Genomic DNA, 26,977 nt, shown 5'->3' on the forward strand with positions numbered 1-26,977 from the left:
AACCCCCAAGGACCCACGTCAGTGGGTAATATATGTTTGGGTTTTTTTGTCTGAATAGTGAAGGCTATTCGGTGCTTTTCTGACGCACCTCTGGATTTTGTGCTGTTTCCCCGTAGAGTAAATGCTGTAACTTCCACTGTCACTGGGGTAACCTCCGGCTTTGCAAACCTTGTAAATGATTAGCCCTTGTCAAAATGTGTTATTGTAAGTGCAAAGCCCATTTCTGTTCCCAGAGGGCTCCCTGGGAGCAAAACCCAGATGGTTGCCCTGTGCAGAGGTGGAGCTTAAAGCAAAAAAAGCCTCCTGCAGGTATCAGCGGTGATGGGTAGGTCTGGGAATGAGGAAACCTGAGAGCTCTGGGCAGTGCAGCTCCCTCTCAGGTGTGGCCTGGCTCCGTGGGAAGCGTTCTTGGGCAGTACCATAAAGCCAGCGGTCCTGCTAAACCTTCCCTTCTTCTTTTTCCACTGAAAAATATCTGCCCCGTATTTGTACTTTGCAGATCGTCTTTTGTCTTCAAGTGAACTCATTTCTCCTCTGTTTTTGCCTGCGGCAATAGAAAACTGGTCTGCACCAAGATCAGTTGACAAACACCTTGTCTTCTATACATCTACAGTATTAAAAACATAAAGTGTTTCTGTGCTGGGCATTTACAGCCTCTGCACGGCACATTTCTATGGATATTTCCATACTTGCCTGAATTTTTGTTAAGCTGAAGGCACTCCAGGCTAGTATTATAAATCATAAAAAATATATGTTTTCTTCTGGAAAATCTTTTCTCAAGTATAAATTGGTTGTTGAGAAGAAAAATACAACATCAAATATTAGGAGCATATTGTATTTATCTTATTATTGTTATTATGGCTGATTAAACTTATTGGCTGCAGTTAATACTGCCTAGATGATGTACAGCCATATTTTAAACTGGTGTGAAAACTTTATTCCAAGCTACATAAATCATATAGTCTCATTCGTTAGTGGTGTGGCTGTTGTGACCATTGGGGCCCTTGGAGTGGATGCGCCCAATGGGGAGCTTGGAGGGTGCAGGATGAAGTGATCTAACGTGGCTTTAGGGAGCTCCCAGCCTGGGGGACCTGAGCTGACCATCCCCGGCCACAGCAGGGGCTGCTCTGTGCCACCCCGTCCTCGCTTCCCTCCCCGGCACGGCGTGAGGCACCGGTGGGATGCAGCCAGCCCAGGGATTGCTGCGGTACCTCATGTTGTGCAGCTCCTCTTATGGGACGTGAAAGGTGCAGGGGTGGGAATGCTGCCTGCCGCTAATAATCGCAGAAATGAGTAGCGGACGTTATCTTCAAAATAAAATTAAAAGGGGGTTTGCATGATGATTTGAGTTAATCATAACACATTAGTGTAGTAGTTAGTATGGCTCCACGTAGGCAAAATATAGCTCATAGGCACAAAGCTTAGACAAAAACCGTAGGAACCCTTACGCTTTCTCCTAGTACTGTTTCAGCTGGCTTTACAGTGAGAGCTCTGCAGATCTGTTTGTGTAACATTAAATTTACATAACAAAGAATAGTCCTGCCTGCTGCGTTTCAGTTATTTAAGAATCTGTGGTGTATGTTGGTGTGTAGTTACTTACATTTTACAGCATGAAACTCAGCACTTTCAGTTAGTAGTTATTAGGGAAACACTATTTTTCATAAACAGTTGCTGATGACATTTCAGAAGAATCCAGATCTGCGTGTGCAGTTCAGTTGCATCATTCAAAAATGGCTTAAGACCAAATCTTTGCAAAAATGGGAAATTTTGTACCATTCGGGCAAAGGCTGACCTCCTGCAGGGGAAGGAGTGAGAGGAGGAGGGAGGAGAGGAGGTTTCTGTTGCAGACAGAGGAGTGGGGATGGTTTTAGTTGTCCGAAACCGGTGGCACTCCTAATTTCAGTGAGGTTGGTGAGGGTAGGAAATCGTTGTGGGCTGGAGCTGGGGTCTGGGCATGCAGCGCTGGGAACAGGCTCGCTCCAAATGTCTGTGAATCCTGTGGGAAAGCGGCCCCTTGTTAGGCAGGTGCGTACACCACGTACCGACGCAGCTTTTGGTATCGGGGTACGTAGCTTTGCCTGGACTTACAGGGTCGTCAGGGAATCAGGAATAAAAATTTATTTTAAATACAGTATTTTTGCATTGGTAATCATCTGCCACAAAACTGGCTCACTTAAGAATGACTTCAGAGTCTGCTTTATTTTATGCTGCCCGTGCTGGGCGGCGTTTGGCTTCCACGCTGGCAGCAGGCGGAGGGTCTCGCCGCTGGCCACTCTCCCCAGCTCCACTCGCCGTGTGGCTCAGGGGAGCTCAGGGGGTGGCAGGGTTGTGTGGGGCAGAGACCCAGCAAGGCAGAGGGCAGCAAAGCGGCTTGGAAACCTGGGAAGGTTTAGCCTCGTCCAAATGACAGACAGTTAATTAACTAAGCTTTCAGTGCTGAGAGAAGAGGGAGAAAAATAGAAATGAAGTGTTGGTAAACTCAGGGTCCAGCATTATTTCATTGCTAAACTGCGCTGTTTGTTTTGTGGGTTTGTGGGGTTTTTTTTGGGGGGAGTAATGATAGTCAGCTCGTGCAGAAGGGGAAATAATTGCACAGCAGGAAAATTACCAGGTTTTGTTGAGAATAAGTGAGGGCTTTTTACTGCCTGGGCTGTGTCCAGTGCCACCGCAGAAGAATCTGTGCACCACAGCGCCGTCCCTGCAGTCCCCACGCACGCTGTGTGCGCGTGTGTAACACACACACTAACCCACACCTTACACCCCGATTCTGTGTGCAAATAGGGGGGTGCTTTATCTAATTCTTTTTGCCTGTAGGGCATATGAAAACTCCTAAAGAAAGATCTAAGAAATGCCCAAGCGATTCCGGTTCCACCACGAGCTGGAGCACCCTTGAAGCCCCTCTGCCACCTTTTTCCTGCATTACACATGAGCAGTTTTGTTGCTGTTGCTTTTTGGAAAAATTCTGTAGGCTTGTTTTATTTCTGTGTTTGCCTAAGGCTGTCTCCAAACACAGGAGCTCTTGGAGAAGCTGAGCTTCAGATGGGCAGAAGTGCTGATGCTGGAAATGCTTCACTTGTACAGATTCAGGTGCCTGATCTGACCATAGGATATCAGATATGCCTAGCTGTCTGCACAAGCAGTTTATTAAATAACTGAAAGAATGAGTTCAGTTTCGTGACTGAATCCCTTGCATACAGGCCATAGTTACTGCCATGGTTGTATCATTGTACTCATATGCATTCAGCTTGCCTTACGTTACACGTTTTCAAAATCCAGTCTCGCCCACTTTGCAGTTGTTTTCGAAGCTGAGGACAGGAACGTGACTGGAACTTGACCAGAAAGGCTTGATTTGCAGCTACAGTAATGTGCCCGGAGGTCCTCACCAGCAAAGCCCATCACTGTGGGGTTGCTGAGAGCTCAGCATCCTCACACCAGAGCCCGTCTGTCGCTGTGGGGATGCTGAGAGCTCGGCATCCTTACTCCAGAGCCCATCTGTCGCTGTGGGGATGCTGAGAGATCGGCATCCTTACTCCAGAGCCCATCTGTCACTGTGGGGATGCTGAGAGCTCGGTGTCCTTACTCCAGAGCCTGTCTGTCGCTGTGGGGATGCTGAGAGCTCGGCGTCCTTACTCCAGAGCCCATCTGTCGCTGTGGGGATGCTGAGAGCTCGGCGTCCTTACTCCAGAGCCCGTCTGTCGCTGTGGGGATGCTGAGAGCTCGGCGTCCTTACTCCAGAGCCCGTCTGTCGCTGTGGGGATGCTGAGAGCTCGGTGTCCTTACAGCTGTCGCTGGTGATAGGTGCCGTCACCCCACACCCTGCCTGAGCTCTCCTGACAGCGGATGCTGGGGCACCTGCAGGGACACATCTGGGCTTAAACCCTGTCCTTGGGGCATCCCCTTTAGCTGTGCACTCAAGTTTGTGTGTAGGCACCGTCCACCTTGTGAGAGGGCTGTGGTTTGGAGGGTACACACAGGCGCAGTAACTCAGAGCTGTGTTCCTGCTAGCTGGGGTGAGCATTTTTCATTTCATGTAGACTTTAAATGCTGAAAAAACACAGAGCAGATATTTACAGGGAAATAGGACATCTTTACACAAAGAGAAGTTGCACTCTGACTGGATTTGCCTGTTGTAAGGATTTATAATCCTGTTAAGAGAGATTATTCCTGGTAATTTTATGCACATTTAGTCTCCCTCTAAGGCAAAGCTGAGGCATTAAACTCCCTTCACTAAGCATTTCAGACTGGATTTTAACTGCTGTTCTGGATGCAGAAGGCCAAAATTCCATCCACTTTACCATCACAATACTCTTGAAATAATCTATGGAAATGTAATTTTGCGGGTAGGAAGCAGTGCTGCAGTTCTCGCTCGGGCAGCGCTCCCCCAAGCCGATGAGAGCGCTGCCCGAGAGGCGCACACAGCCCGCGCACTCGAAACTGTGTGATTGTCGTTAGTAGTTTGTATTGAAGTTGCTGTGCATAGAGTGTATTTATAGTCAAAATGTCTGAGGTAGTGAAATGTATAGTAGTGTCACTTAATAAATTCCACAGTGTCTTTCAAAAGATATTTTTTTCTTTTCTTTTTCCCTTTTTTTTTTTTTTTTTTCTGTTTGTTTTCAACTAGGACCCCTACTATGGCTGGTGGCCTATTTTCTATTGACAGAAACTACTTTGAAGAGATAGGAACTTACGATGCAGGAATGGATATCTGGGGTGGAGAGAATCTTGAAATGTCTTTTAGGGTAATTGCCGTTTTCCTTCATTTTATGTCAACACACACAGTTGTGCGGTAACGGTTCCTACACTGCAGACAGGGCAGTTCTGCTTTAGCTGTCTTGCAAGTCATGGGTTAATTTAAATTCTCAAGATATTTGGGAATGCCTCATTATAGTATTTCGGTCCTTTTTACTGCATGAAACATTGTATTACTGTTTGGAAATTTTTGCACTTTCAAAATAATATGTATTTTAGTAATACCTTTCTTTCCTTGTAAAAGAAATAAGACTTTCTGTCAGCTAGTGCAAGTCCTAGCTGACATAAACAAGTTACAAATTCATACAGTGTAAAAAAATAAATAAATTCAAATATATGTTTTAACAGAAGTTTTTGAAAGTTTATGTCATAGTGAACTTTCAAGCTCTGTCTGGGATTTTTATTCTGTGTGAGAGCTGAGCTTGCAGAGAAATTTCACATCTTGGAGAAAAGTGACTGTGTTTCTGCTGGAAATAGGTACATTGACCATGACAAGAATAAAATGCCTTTTAGTGAAATGCATTTAGTAATTGTCCTTTAGATATAAAGGAAAATTGGAAAATTGAGTCTTTAATAAGTAATTGTTAGAAAGGATGCTGAAAATTACTTTGAACATCTCTGATGTGTCACAATTTATGCATTTTAAGTAAGTATGCAAAATAAACCCTGGTATACCGATGTGGTACGTAGCACATCATGGGGATATCCTTCTGTTCTTTTTTTTTTTTTTATGTCTTTTTGTCTTCAGCCAGGGCTGGTGGACTATTTTCTATTCACAGAAACTCCTTTGAAGATTTTTGTGAAGCAGGTATTTCTAGAGAAGATCAACTGAGAATTTGAAAGCATTTTCAGCCCATTTTCTAAAAACCGTAGTTGTTCACTTCCCGGTAAAATAGAAGGGTAGAGTTACTGCTTCTGAGTATTAATATTTTAAATCGGTGGATTTCAACAGTTTTTGGTGTATAGACCCCTAAAAATATCTCTTGGATGGATGCAGGCCCCTACAAAGGAGCTTATTTTTAACTTCAGCCTGTTAGCAGGCTTGTTTTTCATGTCTTTAGAAGTGATCCCTGGAGCAGAGTGACTAGCAGCACTTTAAAGTGTTAAATGTGTGCCTCTCTCCAACCAAACCCGCATGTTACTACTGTTTGTTCTTCACCGACTATCAGTGTGTGATTTCTGCAAGGTGAGGGTCACCTAGTCCACTGAAATGTTAAGATGAGAATTGCTGATGCGCATTGAGCGCTGGCAGAGGGAACCTCAGAGCCGTTGGCTCTTGCCGGCGTTTGTTATCGCTTACAGAAAACCTTTTGCAGGACCCGTTTTGGGTCATTACTGCGGGAAGGTCCCATTCTCGTTAGTGAAGGGTCTAAAATACTTAACTCTCATTTTGGAAGAACACTGGCTTTCCATCATGAAAATGATAATCCCTGAAAACCCAACTGTAACCCAGAGGGACAAACAAGGCGATTTTTGTTAAGAGTCCGTACTGGAAAGTACATGGAAGCTGTTTCTCTGTGGGCTCCTTTTGGCAGTGGCTATCTTTGTTAACAAAGATACGAATATTGATCGTTTTTCTGTCCGGCCTTGTAAGTGCAACAGAACAAAACAATTTACAATTCCACGGCCTTTTCCTGCTCCCTGGCATAATAGATTCATTTCAGCCGAAAGCATTTGATCTTCCGCTGAGAGCGGCGTGCAAGCCTGTGTTCAGCTCCCAACATATGGTAGAGAAGTGCTCTAAATAGGATATTCATAATGCATAGTCTGGCTCGAATAACGCTAATATATTTTGCAAAACCTTTCCTGAGAAGTTCAGCAATTTAGTGGTGGTGTTTTGTCTTTATCTGGTGCTGTTCTGCTCTGGCTCTTGGCAGCTGCGTGGGAAGCTCCGTGGGGCTCCTGGCACGGGTCAGCCGGCTCCTGGTCAGGATGATTTGGGGTTTGCAGTTCTGTGTAATGCATGTTGAGCCGTTACCTCTGCCTTTGGTACAGTTCCTCTGGCTCTCCTCCCTGGGCACTTCCGTAATTTATATAATATAGATAATATATCTTCCATCCCTAAATAATCATTGCTTGAGTGCTGTTTCAAATTGGACCTGGATATCTCAATGCTGAGCAAGCTGGCGATGGGCTTAACTTGTATAAATTTTGTGAGAATACTGTCATGAGATATTAATTTCAGCTTTAAATTAAAAATCTCAGTCAAAAATATGTGGAAAGACAAAAGACCAATAACAGCCACTCTCCACAGAAAGCCCTAGTGATAAAAGCAGGAAAGCAGCTTTGCCATGATTCTTATTTTATACGTTAAGATGGAGGTGGAGGGAGCAAGGGGAGAAGGAATCGCATGAATTTTGGGGCATCATATTAGAGAACACGATTTTATGTCTTCAGAAGATTTTCCTGCTTAAACTTCAGGAAACACTACCGGCCTGGAATGGGTGCAGCAACTTAATAAAAGGGCATGGTGTCAAGAATAGAAATAAAATTACGTGCTTCCAGCACCAGGGATTACCATGGAAATGCCAGGCCGCCACGCGATGCTGTTTCTTGGTATTTAGAGCCTCCATCTGTAAAGAAAACCAGCTGGAGAGTCAAGTACATCAAGGACAACCAGATCAATAAAATACCAAGGCCTCTCCATTTAAAAACCTATCTGATGTTTAACATCTGCAGAAAATTGGTAGCAAAGAGTGCCGAGGGGCTGGGGAGGTTCCTCCGGCAGCCACGTGACAAACCTGCAATTACTCGGCAGGTTTCTGGAGTATCTCGTTGCGGTCAGGAACACACTGAGACTAAGGCCTAGTTTGGGAAACGACTGGAACAGGAGTCAGGATGTTCCTGGAGCTCTCACTATATTGGATGTTTCTATCATCGCGTAGGAGAGGGGTGTTGGTCTGTTATTCAGAGAAGAAAATCAAAAAGCCCTGTCATGTTAATCCCCGTAGCCTCAAAAAACGTGGTAAGTGCCTTTGCTGCCTGTCCCTGGCTTACGTCTGCACCCTCTGATCTGTGGCCAGCAGCGGCGTTACCCCCAGTGGAATGGTTAAAAGGGTTCGCGGTATTTTTGGTTTCAGAGAGGCACACGGGCATTTCTGGGCTGGACGCGATGCCCTGGGGAGGGCGCAGGGATGGAGGGTCCCCACGCCGGAGCAGCACCCGCAGGGACGGAGGGTCCCCATGCCTCCCACTGCTTGGCCGGGCAGCACCGGGGCTGAGTGCCGGCAAGGACCCGCAGGACGGCATCACGATCGGTCTGTCATGTCACAACAGCCCCTTGGTTCCCGTAAGATCCTGGGCGCAGCGTGGCAGTGTGCGCGGCTGTGCGCCCTTCCCTTGCTTCTGGCTGAACTGATGTTTCGTCTTTGAGCTGTGCCGCTGCTCGTTGCTCAGCGGTCTTCAATGATGCCTCTTGGAGGATGTATTTTAATAATGGGAAAAAAAAAATAATCCTGGCAGGAATGTCCTACAGCTGTAAGGGTCTACTCTAGTAAATGAAAACCTCATTTATTCTTAAACATTTGCCGTATTTTGGTTCATAGGATTCATTCACCTTTTTAATTTTTCTGTTAAGTTCCCTAAGTGTTTTATCCCAGTCAGAGAGTGTCCTGAAAACTTGATAGTCAGAAAGCAGCTCATGTAGCTTTGGAAAGAGTATTAAAAATAATCTGTCCATCAGAAAAAAAAAATTAAAAAAATCATTCTTTAAAATAATCCAAGTAGGCCAAAGCAAGGCTAGAAAAATCAAATGCGTACTCTGAACAGGAATAAAATGCTGTTTACTTTTGGTTTTCTGGCAGCTGTTGGAGGTGCGGAAGAGGGACACAAGGGTTTCCATGTGTTGCCTGAGCGGTGTGATACAGTTCTATGCCGCTCTTGGTCTCTGAAATGTCTGTTTGGACTGTTGGAGAAACTCTTACAGTGAATCAATAAGATGTGAGGATGTTTAATTCTTTTCCAACTTAGTGTAGCATCCAGTCTTTAAAAATACTCTTATTGAAGCATGAGCAAACCATTATATGGTACCAGGGGCTGTCTCGGTGCAAGGAAACAGGCGTGGGCAAACGGCAGCCCCCTCGCTCCGTCCCAGCTGCGGCCGCTGCTGCTGGAGCCCAGAGATGCATCCCGATGGTCGCTGCATTGTGGAAGGAATTGCTGATGAGCCTGGATGCTATTGATGAAGCTTTTCCAGATATGCACAAAGGGTAATTAACAGCAATTTTTCAGCCTGACTGTGTGTAAGCTCTCAACTTTCAGCTGCAAAATTATAGGTGTAAGAGAGCATTTAAACACGCTTAAGTAAACGGTTTTAGCAGAACCGTTGATTTGGGTGACTGGAAGACCAGCGCTGTGTAATTACAGGCAGAGCAGTGTGCAGCTCCTGGTGAGGCTGGAAAGGTTGCGTGCGTGCAAGATTATTTTCAGAAGTACACTGTGACATTGAAATTAATTTTGTGTGTAGAATTTGGGATATATAAATCCCTAATCACCTGGCAAACAGATTAAAAAGCTATCTCGGTGCTTTTCAGTATTCCTTAGCTGTTTGTTAACTAATTTTAGGAGCACAGTTTGCCCACAAATTGTACTCGAAATATGTTTGTGTGCTTACATTTAAAGCATTTTTCACACAACGTTTTTCCCTTTCTTTGGACTGCATTAGTTTTCCTGTATGTCAGGGTTCTTATCTTTCTATAGAGAAAATATTCAGGATGCAGCAGTTCAGTTGGTGTCATTAGAGACATATTTGGTATTAAGAGTTTTCAGGGTTGTTTTTTTTTTCCTAATCATTACTTACCCATCACTGCATACCAGCAAGCTATTTTAATTTATTTAATACTAACTGTGCTTACGTATTAACTTACTTTCCTACTGCAGTAATCTCTGGGGATTTTTTTACCGTAGCTTTGATCTGAGCGTATATGTGAGAGATGTTTAATCTAACACCATCATCAATAAGCGCACACCTGAACCAGAAGAGCCCCTTTATGTAAAAAAATATTTTTCTAAACTGAAGTCAATGGGATTATTAACATGTAAAGCATTTGCTTTTGGTGTTTTATATCTCTGCAACCTGAAATTTTAGTTTTATTTTAATCTAAATTTTGAGTTATGATGGGGTTTGCTTTTAAGCGGGCTGGAGAGATTTGCCGGCGAATGGCAGGTTGGCATGTGTGTTTCCTTTTAGGATGAGGTAGATGATAAGTACTCCCGCCACCCAAGCATGAACAAGCATCAGAGTAATTTTTCTACTTGTTTTAAAATTCAGAGTAAAGCCTCACAGTCATTTTATTTGTATTTGCATACAAATTATTATTAGCCTTAAATATTTGTGATTGTCGTACATTGAGATTTGTGGGAACTGACTGTGACTCAGTGCTCAAAAATTATAGTGAGTGGGGGAAAAAATCAGACAGGGATCAGACAGGGTTTAATGCACTCGCTCTGTGCAATAATAGGAATGGTTTTAAAATGTCTGTGAAAGCAAAGGTAGTTCTAAATAATTAATGCCTATATTTAAAAAGGGATAAATTATGACAAAGGGATAAAGTAAGGCAAATACAAGCCTTCGTTTTAATTCCATGGCGTGCAATGTTTTACTGCAAACTTTGAAGGAATTAATATTTGTAAGCAAAAAGATAAATAGAAAATGGGTTAGTCTTGCATGGGTTTGTAGAAGGTAAATTATCACATGCTGGATTTGACAGGTCATTTTCCAGACCAAGGAAATGTGGCAGATCTTCTGGATGGTTCTTCACTGAAACATTTCAATAAGGGGCACGCTGGAAATTATCTCCTGAGTCAGGAGATGATGGGTGGGTGGGAAAATGGGTGGTGGTGAAGGGTGAGATGTCAGGTAGGGATGGGTCACTATTAGAGTTTCTTAACTGTAAAGTTGCAGGTGGATGTTGGGTTTTTTTTCCCATTAAATAACTTTTCACAAAAAGCAAGGAATGAACTCGTGGAATATGCTGGGTTGGAAAATTCAGGGAGGTACTTGAAGTATGAACAAAGTACCACGGTTGGAAGGACGCCTGATTTTGGGGAGTGTATTCGGGTAGAAGGAGAAGGGTTAAACTTCAGAGGAGAAGGGAAGGAAGACACCTTCAACCTCAAAAAGTACTGTGTGACGATAACTGGTTTATGAATAATTCAGTGTGAAAATTAAAGGTAACTTTAATATTTTTTTAAAATGAGATACGTCAATCTCATACCAGAATATTTGCAAACCGGCTGCCTTTCGTCCCTCAGTGCTTTTAGTCGCCGTCAGGGCCCTTATTGCCTATGACGATGTGTGGGCGGCCAGTACAGTGGAATATTGCTGACCCTAAGGGCTGGGCTGCTGCCTGCGCTGCCCCCGCAGCAAGCGCTGCCGGTGGGTGCCTGGCACAGGGGTCACGGAGCTTTGCTGAGCGTGGGCTTTGGTGGGCAGAAAGTCTCGTTGTAGCCGTCCAGGGTGAGACACCGGCTCTGTTTGTAATTCTTTTCCCAGGAAGGGAGCACTAAGATGACTAGAAGGACTGTGGCAAAGCAATAATTAATAAAATCGTTGCCATGTTCTGAAAAGTCTCGGCATGTTGGAGGAAGGATATGGTTCATTGGAAATACCTGTTTCCCAAGCTGTAGGATCAAGTAAATTCTATCCCTGGAAATTTTGCTGGATTAAAAAATAGAGTGAAAATTAAAATGACTGCAGCAGCAATAACAATAACAAACAATAATAATAACAATAGCAACAACAATAGTAATAATAATAATAATAATAATAATAAAATAAAAATTAATAAAATTTAATGGCAATTTTACTCAGTAATTTTTGGAGCATTACATGGAGCAGTCACCAGCGTTGGGAAAAAGCAGCTGGCAGGTACTGGATACCTGACTTGAGGTGTTTACAAAGAGCTCTTCGGTAGCAAAGTGTTGGGAACAGTTTCGGTGTTCACTGTAGTTGCCATGAGAAGTGATCCAGTGTATTACTGTAGTGTGTCTTGTCTGCACGGTGAACAGATCTCTGGAATCCCACAGTCCTAAAGCATCAGATGAACTTCTGGAAATAGTCATTTGACCAGGGAATATTCAGGAAGGTTGGTTTGTTTGGGGTTTTAAACTAATACTGAAAAGATAAAGGTCCTTTGCTTCTGACTGGGGTGCAGGTTCATCCGCATTCCTATGACAACTGTAATAGATAGCAGATTGTACTGAGGACAGCCAAAAATGTGCTTAAAAAATGTACAGGAACACACATTTTAAGAAGCGGCAGCGTGGGAGGAATTTCCTGCCAGGGAGAGCAGTCGGAGGGGGAGAGCAGCAGCAGCCGGGGGGGAATGCTGGTCCTTGGGCACGGACCATGGGTTAAGGTGCTCCTAAAACTGCCTGTGCCCATCGCTGTCCTGCCCAGCAAGCTGCTCTGTGCATCAGCAGTGTGTATGGCAGTTGTAGTGCCTGCTCCCTTTCCGTATGGCTGCGTGTTCCTCGGCATCCATCAGCTTGACGTTTCACCTGAAGTGACTAGTTGTCACTGAGCTGCAAAACACAAGATGTTAAACACAAGAATATTTTGATGTTGTCGTTGCTTATCCCAACAGAGTACATCACTTAGCATACTAATTAAATTATATAAAAGGATTTAGCCCTAATTAAATAAAATCTGCATTAAGTTACTATGGTAACTTAACGTCTGTGTCGAGGAGCTCTAATTACAAGACTGCACCAGGGTTCCTGTTTAAAACATCCAATGGTTCTTAAACTCTTGTGGTTTATTACCAGGAGGCATTGTAAATTTTAGTCCTGCTGGCTGCTTAGGAGGAGACTAAAGCGAAGGGTGGGACGAGCCTAAGTAAGGAACTGGGCAGCTGGCGATACCTTTGGTGATGCCCAAAATGTCAGTGAACCTTAGTGAAGAGTGAATCCCGAGGGACTGATATTGTCTGGCAGAACAGCAAAGCTTTGTAACCCCATAAGCATCCGATGGAAATCTTTGTTTGCCCCTCTTGTTCACCCGACTGCCTGTGGTGTGCTCCAGTTCTGCAGGCTTGGACCTCCAGCCTCCTTCCGTTTCCTCTCTACTTGTTTTCAGAGCCTAGAAAGATGGGAGATGGCAGAACAGAAGTTAACACACAAGCTGATGTGTATCATAGCAAGACTCTTGTCATCTGGCAGAAAAATACATTACTTCATTTAACAGCAGGGTATTAAAGGCCAGGATTATATAATTTTTTTATACTTGTGCAGCTGTATTGAAACCACTGAGCTTACTCAGAGTGTAAATTCCAGTAGCGGAAAGGGACAGTTTGCATCTAGAAATTCATCAAATTCTTTTCTTTGTCTATAACTTTTTTGGGGTTTTTTTTGGAGTTGATCATGGTACTCACCATGTGAACATGCATTTTGCATCTGCATTTCACTTCTGTGGTTCTGTGGTGCTCAGAGTACCTGTGCTGGCTGCTTGCTATTGCTGTCTGTGATAGTAACCAAGCCCTGCTGTGCCTTTGCTCGGGATGGTCATGGGCATGATTCTGCTTTGAAAAATATGTCCATAGACATATCCATATCTATATCTATATATCTATATACACACACACAAGTAAAGTTCTCTGTTTCTTTAAATATTATGAAATCCTGGAAAATTCAAACAAATAACATCCATACCCTACACTGAATCTATTATAGGATGATGCTTTTCTCAGATGGTGCTTTGCATGTGTTTGTGTTGTAAGGACACAGAACCAAGTGAACCATCCACACAGGCATTCACGTTGTGACAGTTGTTAAAGTCTGTGCACGTTCACCGCTATCAAGAGTTTCCCTTAAACTTTTTCTTGAAATTCCCCTTTGAATTGTGACCTGGGGAAATAAATCAGGAGGTAGCTGCTAACCTGGCAGTCCCAACTGCTATAAATTAGGCGTGGCTTGTATTTGGTTTAGTCAACATTTTTTCTGCATGTTTTAATTTCAGATTTGGCAGTGCGGTGGCTCCCTTGAGATTGTCACCTGCTCGCATGTTGGCCATGTTTTCCGAAAGGCAACACCTTACACCTTCCCTGGTGGCACGGGACATGTCATCAACAAGAACAACAGGAGACTGGCAGAGGTCTGGATGGATGAGTTTAAAGACTTCTTCTATATAATATCCCCAGGTAAGAAATTATATCCTGATCATATTATGTTCTGTACAGCTGTCTGAAAAAAAGGGAAGCGTAAATGTAAGGCACATAAAGGTAAGTGTAGACATGTCCACATGTGTGTGCACAAGTTGAGACATAACAGCAAAAGTGCTTTCAAAATTCCGGTGTTTCAAAATTCTATCCTTTCCATTTGTTAAAACCTTCTATAATCTGTTCCCAAGGTAGAAATATATTAGTTAAGGCTCCTCCTTTCCCAAAGACCATGAGGTTTTCATCAGAACGTTATTCTCATAACATTAGTTTTCAACCAAGTAAGAAAGTTCTTCTGACGCATTTAGTCCAGGAAAAGTAGAATTTGGCCAGATTATCATTATGATCCCTGAAGATCATAATGATATTCTTATAATAATAATGAAGATCATAATGATGCCTTCAGAAGGCATCAATGGGAGGGCAGCAGGTTGCCCAGAGAGACAGTGGAGTCCCCGTCCCTGGAGGTATTTAAGAGACATAAATGCAGTGCAGAGGAACATGGCTTAGTGGTGGGTTTGGTGGTGCTGGGTTGTACTTAAAAGTTGGATATTAAAGGTCTTTTCCAACCAGAACAGTTCTGTGATTCTCTGCTGGCAGAGGTGCTCTGGGGCTGCGTGGACAGCAGGAGCCCTTTGGAGCACAGGACTCAGTGCCATGAAGTGTCTTCATCACGTTCCTCTGTCTCACCAACGCCAAGTATCATTCCTCAGGAGAAACGCTCTCTTCTAAACATGCAGATTGCTCTTCCTTTTTATTGGTGATTTTCATTTAGGTTTCAGTATAGAGTACATAGCAGATACAAATTACAAACAAGGTCAAATACATGAGATAAAAAACATATTCCTATTTGATCTTATAATGGTTAAGGGTTATATTGTGCATAAATATTTTGATGAAATAACCTAACATTATGTTAAAACTGGGGACGTTTTATGTAAATATAATCAGGGCCCCCATATGAGTGAGCTTATTAGAGTAGGTACATTAAAAATGGAGCGTGACATGGGGCTTTCGTCACTCTCCGTGCGATGCGCTGAGGTGTCCCTCCAAAAAGGACATGTCCCACTCAGCCTGGCACACAGCTGCCTACCCAGGGACTCCCTGGCTGGGAGAGCCCTCACTTTGGTTGGCGTAGACAGTCAACCTGTGCCCATGAAGTGACAACACATTTTAGTTTGTCTTTTTTTTTCCTCGTTAATTAAGCATAAGTTTACTTTATGCAACTAGCTCTTAAATAAATCTTGGTCTTTAGAATAATGTAGCTACCCTCAAGTCTCTGACAGGGCAGTTTTCTTTCATGTTCTTACTTTCATCATTTCAAACGTACATGTTCACTTGAAAAATGAGACTTGGAGGTGATTCAGTTTTTATCAGACTTAGAGTTTTAAACAAACGTTTTGGGTTTTTTTTCCCCTGAAGAAACCCAAGAATCAAAAACTTTTAATGAGTGGCTGTGATCAGGAAAAAAAGAGTGTGTACCTGCAGTGCTGGCTTTCGAGTAAAGACTGTCTTGCACCTGTATTTCAAGTAGACCTTTGGTCACAGCTGACCTCTTAAAGCAGGCATTTTGAGCTTAGACTTTTCTTTCTATAAATCAGGACCGGTAGTTTTATTTAATTTGATTTAGCTGAAATAAATGAAAAAATAAGGTTAATATACTTTATAATGTTATTTTCCTTTTAAAGATTTGTATACAAAATAGAAAACTATTCTGGGTGGGTATTTACTCCAAACAGTTTTACCGATACCACAAAATTATACAGGTAGTAAAAAGTAAATTGCTTCAGTTCAAAAGCCAGAATATATAGTCATATGTATGAAAAACAGTTATTTTTCATAGTATTTATAAATTACTTAAAATGTCTGTGGTAGAGAGTAACCATAGACTATGTAAGCTATTGTTCCTATTTTCTTGTGTGCTCTGGGATAATCTTCCAATTCTTCCATCTTTAAACTTTCTTCCCATTTAAATTCTGTAGCAACAGAATCATTTTACATTTTCACTATCACCAAGAAGTAAACCTGGGACCATATAATTATCTGTATGAGTTCTGCGTTTCATCTCCAGCGCAATTTACTGTTATTATACCTCAGCTCACTCTGACTGCAAACCTGCTTGTTTCCACAAGCTGTTTTGGTGCTTTGATTTTTCCAGGGGTGCAAGACATCTCGGTCAATCATCAGGTGCCAACCTGCAATCATGAGCTGTGAAGTCGGAAAACTCTTGATTTCTGCATGGGTTGTCGCATGTGTCCTGTGGCTGTCACACTATGCGCTCATAAAACATTCTGAGTCCATCCTGGAAAACCATTATCAAGCCAAATAATCTAAGGCACCATTAAAAAAAAAAGTCTATGCACACCTCAAGTGCCCCGTTAATGGCGTAAAAAAGATATTTATTTATTTATATCTTATATATACACTAAATGCAGATGTGTAAAAATGTGTATATAACCAAAAGATGCAAGCATGAAACAAATCTTTAAGAAAACATCACCAGGCTGATGATCCCCATCAGTCAGAGGTTTAGGGTGGCCCCGAGCGTTTTTGGGAAGCGCCGGCAGGGCTCTGCCTCCAGCTGGGAGGAAGGGCCATTGCATCGCAAGGGAGAGAGGTGCCGGCAGATTTCCTCCGTCCTTGTGAAATACCTCCTCGGGTGCATCTTCTCGTGGTGCTCTGGCCCCAGGGCTCTGAGTGGAACACTGATGGAGGAATGCCTGGTCTCAAGAAAAAGTAAGTCTGTTCTCTTCGGGGAACAGCCCATGAGGAGAGGTTTCTTGGTCCAATAGTAGGAATGAAACCATGGAAGAAGACAAAATGTTGCTGACTTCAGGGTGGGTAACAAAAGCCAAACCAGCCAACGAGGTGAACCACCATCCCTCTCCAGCCATGTTCTGTACGGGTGGCAGTGGGATTCCTGGAGGGCAGAGGTCTCCAGAAGCCATTGGTATCTTCAAGTCCTGTTTGTCTTCTGCTGTGTTTCTTCTGAGTCGTGCAAGGATGAGCTACTTGCTGCCTTGGTCTGGAGGAGCAGGTCAGCTGTTAAAGCTACTGGCGTTTGTCATCACTCATGGTGCTGATTGAACAGACATCATGGGTCACACCTGGTGGAAGTGCAGCATGGGTTCTGCTTGTGCTGGCTTTAACAGCATGCAGAGGGTAAACATACCATGAGTGCAGAACAACCCCACTGACAGAGTCCTCTTACATATGGAAATGGAACTTTGTGTGAGATGGGCAGGGTTGTGTCCCTTCAGGATTCTGTCCCTTTCTAATTATATCTGCCCAATTAATGCTGGAGGGGTACGGTATGTGACAGAAAATTTGCCTGACTGTTTCTGACATAATTGGTTTCTATTCCCCTGCAAGAGGAAGGGAAAAAAATGGAAAAAAATAAATATAATGCTGACAAATGAATGTCTAATATGATGTACAAGTGAATTCACAACCCATGTAAGAGACAGTCAAGTTCGAACCATAAATTTATCACATGGGATTAGCCATTGTTTAATTCGCTTCTCCCTTAAGTTCTTTTTTTGTGCAGTCTTGTAAGAGCAAGTTCCCCATTGCATTTGCGTTGAACTAAATACATTTCTAATATTTCACCCTGAAAGCGTACATTTTCTTAAGAGTGTGCGAGTACTAACAATGCATATTCACCACATAACATATGTGGCGAATACACTGCACTCTGTGCTTTTATATTCTGCTTTGACAGCAAGTTTTTCTAGGCTGATGAGGAGGTAGTTGCTTTAAAGCATTTAGGTGAGCTGAAGCTCTAAAAGCACTGTACTAAGGGCTATTGAAAACACAATACATTTTAAATGAAATATTAGCAAAATGCATGTAAAGGTGACTAAATAGTGCACGACAGGATAGAATAATTTAAAAATTCCAATTTCAGAAAGAGTGCCAGATTAAACTGCTGCTCTGTAGTTTTCTAAAACATGTTAATATTTCAGTTTAAAAAAATGCTTCCAAATCACTTATGTTCTAATTTTCAAATTCCTAAATGCGACACTCAAAATCCTGGATCAGAACTCTTTCTGGGTTTTTTTCCCCTCTCTTTTTCTCTCTACCATTGCTTTTCTTTTTGTGTCACAGCCTTCTAAGCAAAGGTCCCTTTGGTTACAGCAGGGCTTGATTTTTATATTTTTTTTTAATCCTTTTTTACCCAGAATTTCTACCGAGATATTGTGAGTTGTGGTAGGGAGGAATTCAGTACTGAGCAAAAGGTGATGTTTGGCTATAGAAAGTAAAAGAAAAAGGGCATGGAAAAATGTATCCGATTTAAGTCTGCCTTTGGCTTTTCTCCAGCACATCTGCGAAAGCTGGAGCAAGCCCCTCACTGTGGGCGCGGGCAGCCGCCGTCCCCCTGTGCCCCGTGCTGGCACCGCTGCTGGGGGGGGGGGCACAGGGACACAGAGGGGCCAGAGCCGGGCAGGGGCTGGGGCACGAGCCTGATGGGGGCAGCTGGGGGGGGTCAGCCTGGAGAGGAGGGGGCTCAGGGGGGCCCTGATCGCTCCCTACAGCTCCCTGGAAGGGGGCTGCAGCCAGGGGGGTTGGGCTCTGCTCCCAGGTAACAAGCGACAGGACCAGAGGGAACGGCCTCAAGTGCACCGGGGCAGGGTCAGACTGGGCATTGGGGAACATTTCTTCATGGAAAGGGTGGTCAGGCACTGGGACAGGCTGCCCAGGGGGTGGTGGGGTCACCGTCCCTGGGGTTATTTAAGAAACATATAGATGCGGTGCTGAGGGACATGGGTTAATGATGGTCTGGGCATCGCTGGGCTAATGGTTGCACTCAGTGGTCTTAAACATCTTTTCCATCCTAAATGATTCTATGGTTTTCCCTGCTCTGCTCTTTTGACAATTTGATGTCAGACCTCCAACAAAATAGATTACTTTGGAACCACCCATTTAAAAGAAAATTAAACTCAAGAAAGTGGCGGTAGGAAATACCTGTCTCCATCTATCAGAGTGCTCACGTTGCAGGATGCCATGTGAATGGAGTGATGCAGTCATGCCTCTGCAGGTCGAAGCATTTTAAATATGAGATTTGGTTTTGAGAGTGGCTATGAGGAGCACATTGGATGGGTAAATCAGAACCTTAATCCTCTCTGCTGGTGGTTCCAGCCTGGAGCTGTCTGTGTGGTGCTGATGTAGCAGGGCATTATTTGGTGTGGCTGTTGTCTATCAGGGAGGTGGGTGGTTGGATGCATGGATGGATGGGTGGATGGATGGATGGATGGATGATCTCCAGGTTTGGAGGAGTGGTGGGTACTGACATGTACCTGCGGTTCAGCTGGGCGGAAAATGCCCAATTTGGACGTTTGGAAACGTGCAGATGCTTTTGATAGTAGGAGCCGTTGTGAAGCTCTGTGTGGAAGAGCACCTGCCATGTGAGAGGTCAAATGAGCATGCGTTTTGATGTCTCCTCATTAGCATCTGTGTCTTGGACAGGAATTACAGATTATTTCCTGTTGCGTTAGAGAGCAGCTTCTGAAATCATTTTGCGGCTGCCTTTACAATTTCTTAGGTTTCAGCAGCAGCGGGGGAGGATTTTGTCAGTGACATTTTTTTTAGCTTGGATGTCCAATATTAGGCTTTCCAGCCTGCATTTCATCAGCTGGTTTCCGAGGTGAGAAGACATCCCTTCTGCTATGGAAAAGACCAGTTGTTGCCGTAGGCCATTTTAATTTCGGCTCCTAAGCACAGATACAAATGAAAGGCTATCTTTAACAAGCCATTTTTCAGCAGTCTGACATCCAGTGAGATATCATGCATTGCAAATACCGCTTTCCACGGCGATTCCTGTGGGAAGGAAAAGCTGCTAGCAGAGGCATCCTTTTCCTTTTTCCACCTGGGGAGGACGTTATCAATTTCCCTATCAAAATTTCCCCAGGGCTGACACAGGGCTGGGGTCCTTCTGCCTTTTCTTTTATGCCGGTATGATGCTAAGGCAGCTCTTAAAATGCAGTCTCCATCTGAAAAGATGGCAAGATAATAAGGTAGAAATCAAAACCACCCTGCAGTATTTCAGATGCAGGACCATATGGGATGGGTGGACATTCCCTCTGCACCCCCTGGGTGTCTGGGTTTGAGTATGCCTTTGGCTACTGCTGATAAAAATAAGACCTCAATTAGATGAAGCAAAAGGGGCTTATCTTGCAGTTTTTAATGCTACTACCTGGGGAGGGGAGGGAGGCAGCCGTGTTTCAAACCATTTAAATTGCTCTGCACGTTTGTGGTGGGTTGTAGCACAGCAGTCAGGTTATGCCAGGGCCCCCCTTGAAGAGCCGTTGTGCATGGGGAGACCCTCACAAAGCTGTGAATGGCCCCGCTGCGCTGTCCCGCAGCCTCCCGAGCCGGGCGGGGGGGATCGTCCTGCCTGCTGAACCCTTGGCAGCTGTGCTGGGGTAGGGGTGGGGGGGTTCTCTCCTACCACCGGTGCTGTCCCGACCACGGTTCCCCCCATCCCACCTGACTGACTTCACTCTTTCATCTCTGCTACGCCTTGGTGTGCCCCTTGGTGATAAGCATCCCTGTGGGACGGGATCCCACCTTCAGGCACATCAGCTTGGTGCTGGCCCCGGAGGGCTTCTGGCAGCACTGGGCATGCACCAGCAGTGGGGTTGGTCCTGCTGGCTTGGCTCCAGCTGCCCTTACCCCCTGCCCCCCGGGCAGGCGTGCAAGGTAAGAACTTCTAGATCATTTGCTCTCGGTTGTTAGTTATAGGTACAACTGTGGAGTCAAAGAGGGATAAAATGATTCAGGTTTTGTCATGACAATATTTCATGAAACTGTTTCCTTTTATTGGAAAAATCAGGGTGAAACGCCACTGCACCTTTTGTATTTCTGGTTATCACCTGCCTTTCTATGAACAAAACTGTAACTCGCTTCTGAAATGAACACAGATAGTCAGTAATGCTTCTAAATGTGATCTGTCTTCTTTAAACAGTTATACATTGGCATATTTGCACAAGATTTTGATAGAAAATTCCAATACAGAACCTATGGAGAACATGTTATTGAAAAAGAGGCTGAAATGAGGTCAGTGCCAGTGACGCTGGCAGGACAAGATCAGTTTAATTCAAAACTTAATGTCTGTTGCTGTTTCAGTCGCTGGAAAGAATTTTGGTATAGGGCTCCTTTATATTTTCTGCTGTCTTTAAAAGTTGTTTATGAATGTGCTGTACCAGTTGGCGATCAAAATGTGATGATGATGTTCCCCAGCATTAAGAAGCAAATAGAGGAGAAAGGTAATTAGGAGGTTTAGAAATTAAAGTTAATAACATTTAAACTTAAAAAAAAACCTTCTCAATAAAAGAATTAGTAGTTTGGGTTTTGTAATAGGCCATTTCTAAATGTTAGAAATTGTTCTCAATATTATTAAACTGGGGTTTTTTATCCTTTTGTCTGGCATGCATTTCTCTTACTTTATTAATCTGAAAAATACAGATCTCAAGATAATTCTGTTAGAGAACAAAGGAAGTTGCATTTTAGTAATTAGGTCTCTGAAGCTATTATCTATCAGCACACACTCATGTACCCAGTTCTCCTCTGGGAGCTGATTAATTTGATTTCTCAGCTGATGTCCTAAGAGAAAGAGGAACCAATGGTTGTTCACAGAGGCATTGTGTTAAATATATCTCTCAGCATAATTAGGGTGCACACCTAGTAATTTTATTTCAAGGTAAAAGTCTGGATCAATCAAGTTATGAATTGTTTTCTTGAAGCTCTCTGCTTGTAAAAATAGAACTTCACTGAAGAAGAACCCATCTGAAATTTTTGGTGGTGTTGGACATATTTAAAATTGCTGCCCTATCTTTGTGGAAGCAGTGTGTAGATAAGAATAAAATCTTTTATTTCTGCTACCCTTGAATTTGGCCATCCTGTGTGTTGGCTGTTCATGTCACATGCTCAGATGAGTTAGGAACCCAAATTGTTAATGTATCCAACAGAGATTAACAAAAAAAACCAAAACCCACAACCACAACAACAAAAAGTAAAACTGTACAGGTTAAATTCTGTGCGAAATATTTTGAGTTGGAAAAAAAAGCTTAATTTATCACATGGTGAAACGCTGGGTGAAACAATTAACATACAAAAAAGTGCTCTATTTTTGTCCTTTGGCGTTGGTGGTGGGAGGGAACAGCACAGTTTTATTTTTACTGTGTCTTCTGGAGTGAAGGGTGGCTTTGCTCAGTCTGGAGCAGGGCCCCAGGGCTGTGAAAGCTCTGTTTGCTGAGGCTGGTATGGGTTTGAAAACTGAGAGTAAGATCACAAAATATAATTGTAGGGAGGAACACTTACCTTTTTGTTTTAATATAAATACTGCGTTTGACAAGGAGTTTTGAATGTTACTTGACAGGAGCCTGAGAGTCTGCAGTGTGATTACAGCCTGAAACCGTGGGAGCCAAGTCATTCAGAAGAGTTTGAAAAAATATATCTCAGAAATTCTGGAAACACTTAAAAGGGTTTTAAGTAAGTCTCTTTCTTAGAAAAGAAAAATATGAATTTGTTCTGAAAAATGGAGGAGTTACTGCGTATTGCCCATGTTCTGCTGCTGTCAGTGGCACTCTGCAGCCAGTCTCATTTATGCTCAGGTTGAACTGGTGCCGGGTAATTGAGCTGACAGGAGACTTTCCTCCTAAATCAGTAAAAATCCTCGCAATTTTCTGACTGCAATAAAGTGTTCTATTCTGACTGCTTGGGAATGCAAAGTACCCAAAGGGGGGATGGTCAGTTTCATCCCGATGAGGCAAAATGTGCCCAATGCAATGCCAAACTGCATCAGCAATTCTCTCTCCTTCCCTCCGTATTGGTCTTTTATTGGCATCTGTAATAAAAAAAAAAAAAAGCAGCTTAATAATAACTAATCTCTGTTAGTATGTTTAGCAGTCAGCTTTCTGTTATTTTCACTATTATCCATTAAATTAACAGTGTAATTGACGTAAATCAACAGTGCAGGATTAGACGCTGGGTGGTTCTTTGCTGTTACACCAACATCTTTTTCTTATGTGCAAAAACACATGTCTTAATTGTTTCCAGGGCACGTGTGCGTATGCCCTGGTGGGTCTGCGGGGATGCACCTTCTCTGTCTGCTGCAGTCACACTGCTCCTGGCAGCCACAGTCACTTCTTTTTCAAGTTGTTCCAGTGTATCTCATTCCACTCAACCTGTGCATTGCTAAATGCAGGCAGTTATGTCAATTTATGCATTAAAATACCGTATCTAATCATTGAATGGAAATAATTACATGCTCAGGATAGGCCTGCATTTGCACAGTCAGCTGAAAAAGATAATGCCCATAATAGTTCGGTTTCTCTGTACACTTTGTGCATTGCTAAACCACTTTATCTTCTTAATAATCAGTTAGTATTCAATTCCCATGTCCTACCTAGTCTATTAAAGTAAGGCTAAAATGCAAAATTACATTATTTTTTGAGCACTTTATTTAAAGCATTATCGAGAATTTAAATATAGTACTTTATAGTTTTAATTTGGGATTACAAGATAAGTGCTTGTGTTTTACTTAGATTTACTCAGCAGACGATGTGCAATCCCGCTTTCAAGTGTAATTATATAATTAGGTTGATAATGACTGTATCAATTTAGGAAGTAAGAGCTCTTGATAAACATTTTCCCTCTTCCTTTACCTATTTAGCATTTCAGTGCTCGAGGACTGCCAGAGCTGCGAGTGCACCAATTCCAAAATAAGTTAATTTAATCTGCGGCGTGGTGATCCCACAGTGAAATGCGTGTGGCCACGCTGGTGCCCCTGGTGCGTGGCCACTGAGTCTGCACGCATCCTGCTGGGAAAGCGCTCGCCTGGGGTGAGGATTTTCTGCAGGAGCAAAGCACTACCCTGCCCGGCTGGGCTGCTCCTGCCATAGCCTGCCACGGTGGGAAATGTGTGTGCTAGGGGCGAGAAAGGGGGAAAGGAGAGAAAGGGAGAAAAGAAAAGAAAAGAATAGGAGAAAAGAAAATAAATGAACAAAAAAGGGGGATAAGAGAAAAGGAAGGAAAAGGGGAAAGGAAGGGAAAGGGTAAAAGAGGGGGAAGGAAGGGGAAGGAAAAGGGGAAAGGAAGGGAAAGGGTAAAAGAGGGGGAAGGAAGGGGAAGGAAAAGGGGAAAGGAAGGGGAAGGAAAAGGGGAAAGGAAGGGGAAGGAAAAGGGGAAAGGAAGGGGAAGGGGAAAGGAAAAAAGAAAACAAGAAAAGGACAAAAAAAGGGAAAAAAAAGGGGGAGAGGGAAAAAAGAAAGGAAGTACAAAATTTAATACAACTTTTTCAGCATCATAGTTTCCAAAGATACTTTCTTGGTTCCTTGCTCAACCAAATTGAACATTAGGGCTGAACACATCATGAACAAGGGATGGAATCTGTCACGGCCGGTCAGTCTCAGGCTCAGCACTAATCCTGCCCCAGACAGACGTGAACACGTCCGTGCTGGCACTCCTGCGTGCCAGAATGCTCTTGTGACTCTGTATGCAAGAGACTGCTCGTACGGGTCTTGCTGGGACAGCTGAGCTATTGCTTCCCGAGTCAAAAAAATACTTTTCTTCTGTTGCTTCTCTGCTTATATTTAAGACACTGATATTGAAGACCTGAACCTATTGGTAGTCCCTACTTGCTGAGATTCTCTGACTGAAAAAAAAAACCCAAACCCAAGAGATACTGAATGAAAGCAATTGGGCTGCAAGATCTTTATAGTGTTAGTCACTGTTCTTAACTTTTCAAGTAAAAATTAAGTGTCTATATACACACACATACAATTTTCACGAAAGTAGGTGAGGAGGTGTCTGCGGTGAAGAGCCGTGCCCGTACCAGGGGTCCGTCTGGAGGCTGCAGGGCTCTGCGCTGCACGGGGCATGCCGCAGTGGTGGCAGGAGAGGGGAGGTGAAGGTGGCAGGACTGGCTCATGGTGAGTCCAGGGAGGTTGTGCTGTCCCTGTCCACCTCGTCCCCGCTCCTCCTGGGTGGTCCAAGCCACCCCTTGTGGGTCCATGTGCTGCAGCACTTCTGTAAATCTGTTTACTGACAGTGTTGCTTGCAGGAGCAAAAGCTCCTAAGTGTGCCCTCAATGGGGTTTTGGGAAATAAGTGCATCAACAATTGTTTTGGGTTTGCGTGGCAAGGTTTTGGTAGTTGGGGGAGCTACAGGGGTGGCTTCTAGAAGCTTCCCCTACATCTGATGGAGCCTATGCCAGTTGGCTCCGAGATGAACCTGACCTGGCCAAAGCTGAGCCCATCAGTAATGGTGGTAACATCCCTGAGATAACATATTTAAGAAGGGAAAAAACCCTCCAACCAGGGTCGACCCACCACAACAACATTGGTACTCAGCCCTCGGCCTCTGCTTGGCTGGTCAGGTTCACCCAGCCAATGTAATTAATCAAAGGCAACAATCTAAAAATGAATAACGCTCTTCAAGCACCACTTGATAGTCAGGCATCACCAAAAATACTAAGTGACTAATGCTGTAAAGGAACACAAGTGAATAGTTGACCGCGTTATTTATTTGAGTGTTTGCCCTGATCCTGTTTCTGGTTGCTTTTACTTTACTGGAATCGGTTGTTATCCTTCTCAGTAATAAAAGTCATGGCTGCAGGCAGCAGTTGGGGCTGCTGGTGGTGGGGAAGCTACTGGTGGTGGGGAAGCTGCGTGGGAGGGCTGCGCTGATGCCCACCAGCACCAGTTCTTCCCTTTCAAGGAGCTGATGGTCTGCCAGCCACAATCCTTCTCTTCTACAGATGTGTCCAGAGAAGTGGCCCTGTCTCACTGCTGTGCCAACAGTTAGCTGAGATGATTTATGCAAAATAAAATACAAGACAGTCATTTGGATTTGAGTGTGAACCAGTTGAGCTACAGAAATTGGTTTCGTGTGTAGTGACAGTGGAAATTAAAGGGTTCGGAGAGCACCTGGATGGTGATCCTGAGTCCCAAAGATGCGCTTGGACCACTCTCAAGGGGCAGGAGGTCCTCGCGGTGCCCATCAGCGCTGTGGCCTGAGCCCCTCTCCCCTCCCCAAGCCCTGTAGCAGCTCTGCTTTGCCAGTTGCCGTGTGCAATATTCAGCTGGCGTTATTAAACTTGGCTTTGGAAACGAGGTTCCCCCAGCTCTCCCTCGCAGATGCCACCCCCGTGTACCAGCCTCCCCCCCGCAGTGGCGCCATGGCAGAAGGCGGTGAAGCTCTGTGGATGCTTCCCACCTGGGCTGGTGGTAGGAGGAAAGGGCAGGACTTGCAACACCGCGGTATTTAGCTGAATACTGTGTTATTAAAACCAGCAACCACCTTGAGAATTATTGTTGTTTGACTTCATTTGGGGGGGTCATCTAGCTTGATTTAGTTCAAAGGTACTTACGAGAGGAGGTACGAGAATCGGGGTTTTCCTGCCTTGTAGCTGATCCAGAGGTCTTGATGTGTCAATACGGCCTCACCTAAAGCTGCAGCTAAAAGGGGGCTTAAACCCTTTGCTCCTGGGTGCGATCCCTCCTTTGTATATGCCCTTGGTTTTGTTGGAGGTGAAAGATGACTTTTGTAGATCAACAAACGCAGAAGTGCTCCCGTGTAATTAACATAGATGAATCGAGACAGATCAAATTCGTGCTTTATCTTTTGTGTCGTTTATAGCACTGATACTTGCAAAGAACATTTTATTAAATTTGTAATAAAATGGAGTGTAAGGAGTGGGTTGGCAGATCGTTGCCAGATCATTGCCAGCCAGCCAGAGCCTTAGATTACTTTTTTCCTAACGATATCCCTTGTGGGGCATATTACAAATCTCTAATGAGTTAACACAGCTTTTCAGCTGGTAGGGAAGAGTAGGAAGAAAATCTTTATTACTTTACATGTAATGCAAATGGCATAGGAGAAATAATACACTCACACATACCGTGCCCAATATTGAAATACCAGGTAATACAAAACATATATTTGAATACACTGGGGAAAGAGGCTGGCTTTGTATTTTGTCTCTAAGATTTCTGAGTTGGGAAATAATCCTGTTCTGTTAGGGTTGCATGGACATTCCAAATGAGACTCATTTTAAGATGCCTACAAAATAG

General features: G+C 43.8%; 1 protein-coding gene across 5 annotated transcripts in view; it reads left to right on the top strand.

Moving 5' to 3' along the window:
• GALNT13 (polypeptide N-acetylgalactosaminyltransferase 13) overlaps window positions 1-26,977 on the top strand; it is a gene marked incomplete at its 5' end in the record, with an annotated part of 144,920 nt that overhangs the window by 76,682 nt on the left and 41,261 nt on the right. For all 5 annotated transcript variants that reach the window (XR_013929931.1, XM_080398744.1, XM_080398741.1 and 2 more), the window contains 2 exons: window positions 4,622-4,739; window positions 13,706-13,886. Coding sequence is in view for 4 of the 5 variants with exons in the window: in XM_080398744.1 (XP_080254870.1) it covers window positions 4,622-4,739; window positions 13,706-13,886 (299 nt within the window). The remainder of the gene's footprint in view (window positions 1-4,621; window positions 4,740-13,705; window positions 13,887-26,977) is intronic.

The sequence above is a fragment of the Falco punctatus genome, assembly GCF_963210335.1.
Source record: "Falco punctatus genome assembly, chromosome: 8".
Taxonomy (NCBI): domain Eukaryota; kingdom Metazoa; phylum Chordata; class Aves; order Falconiformes; family Falconidae; genus Falco; species Falco punctatus.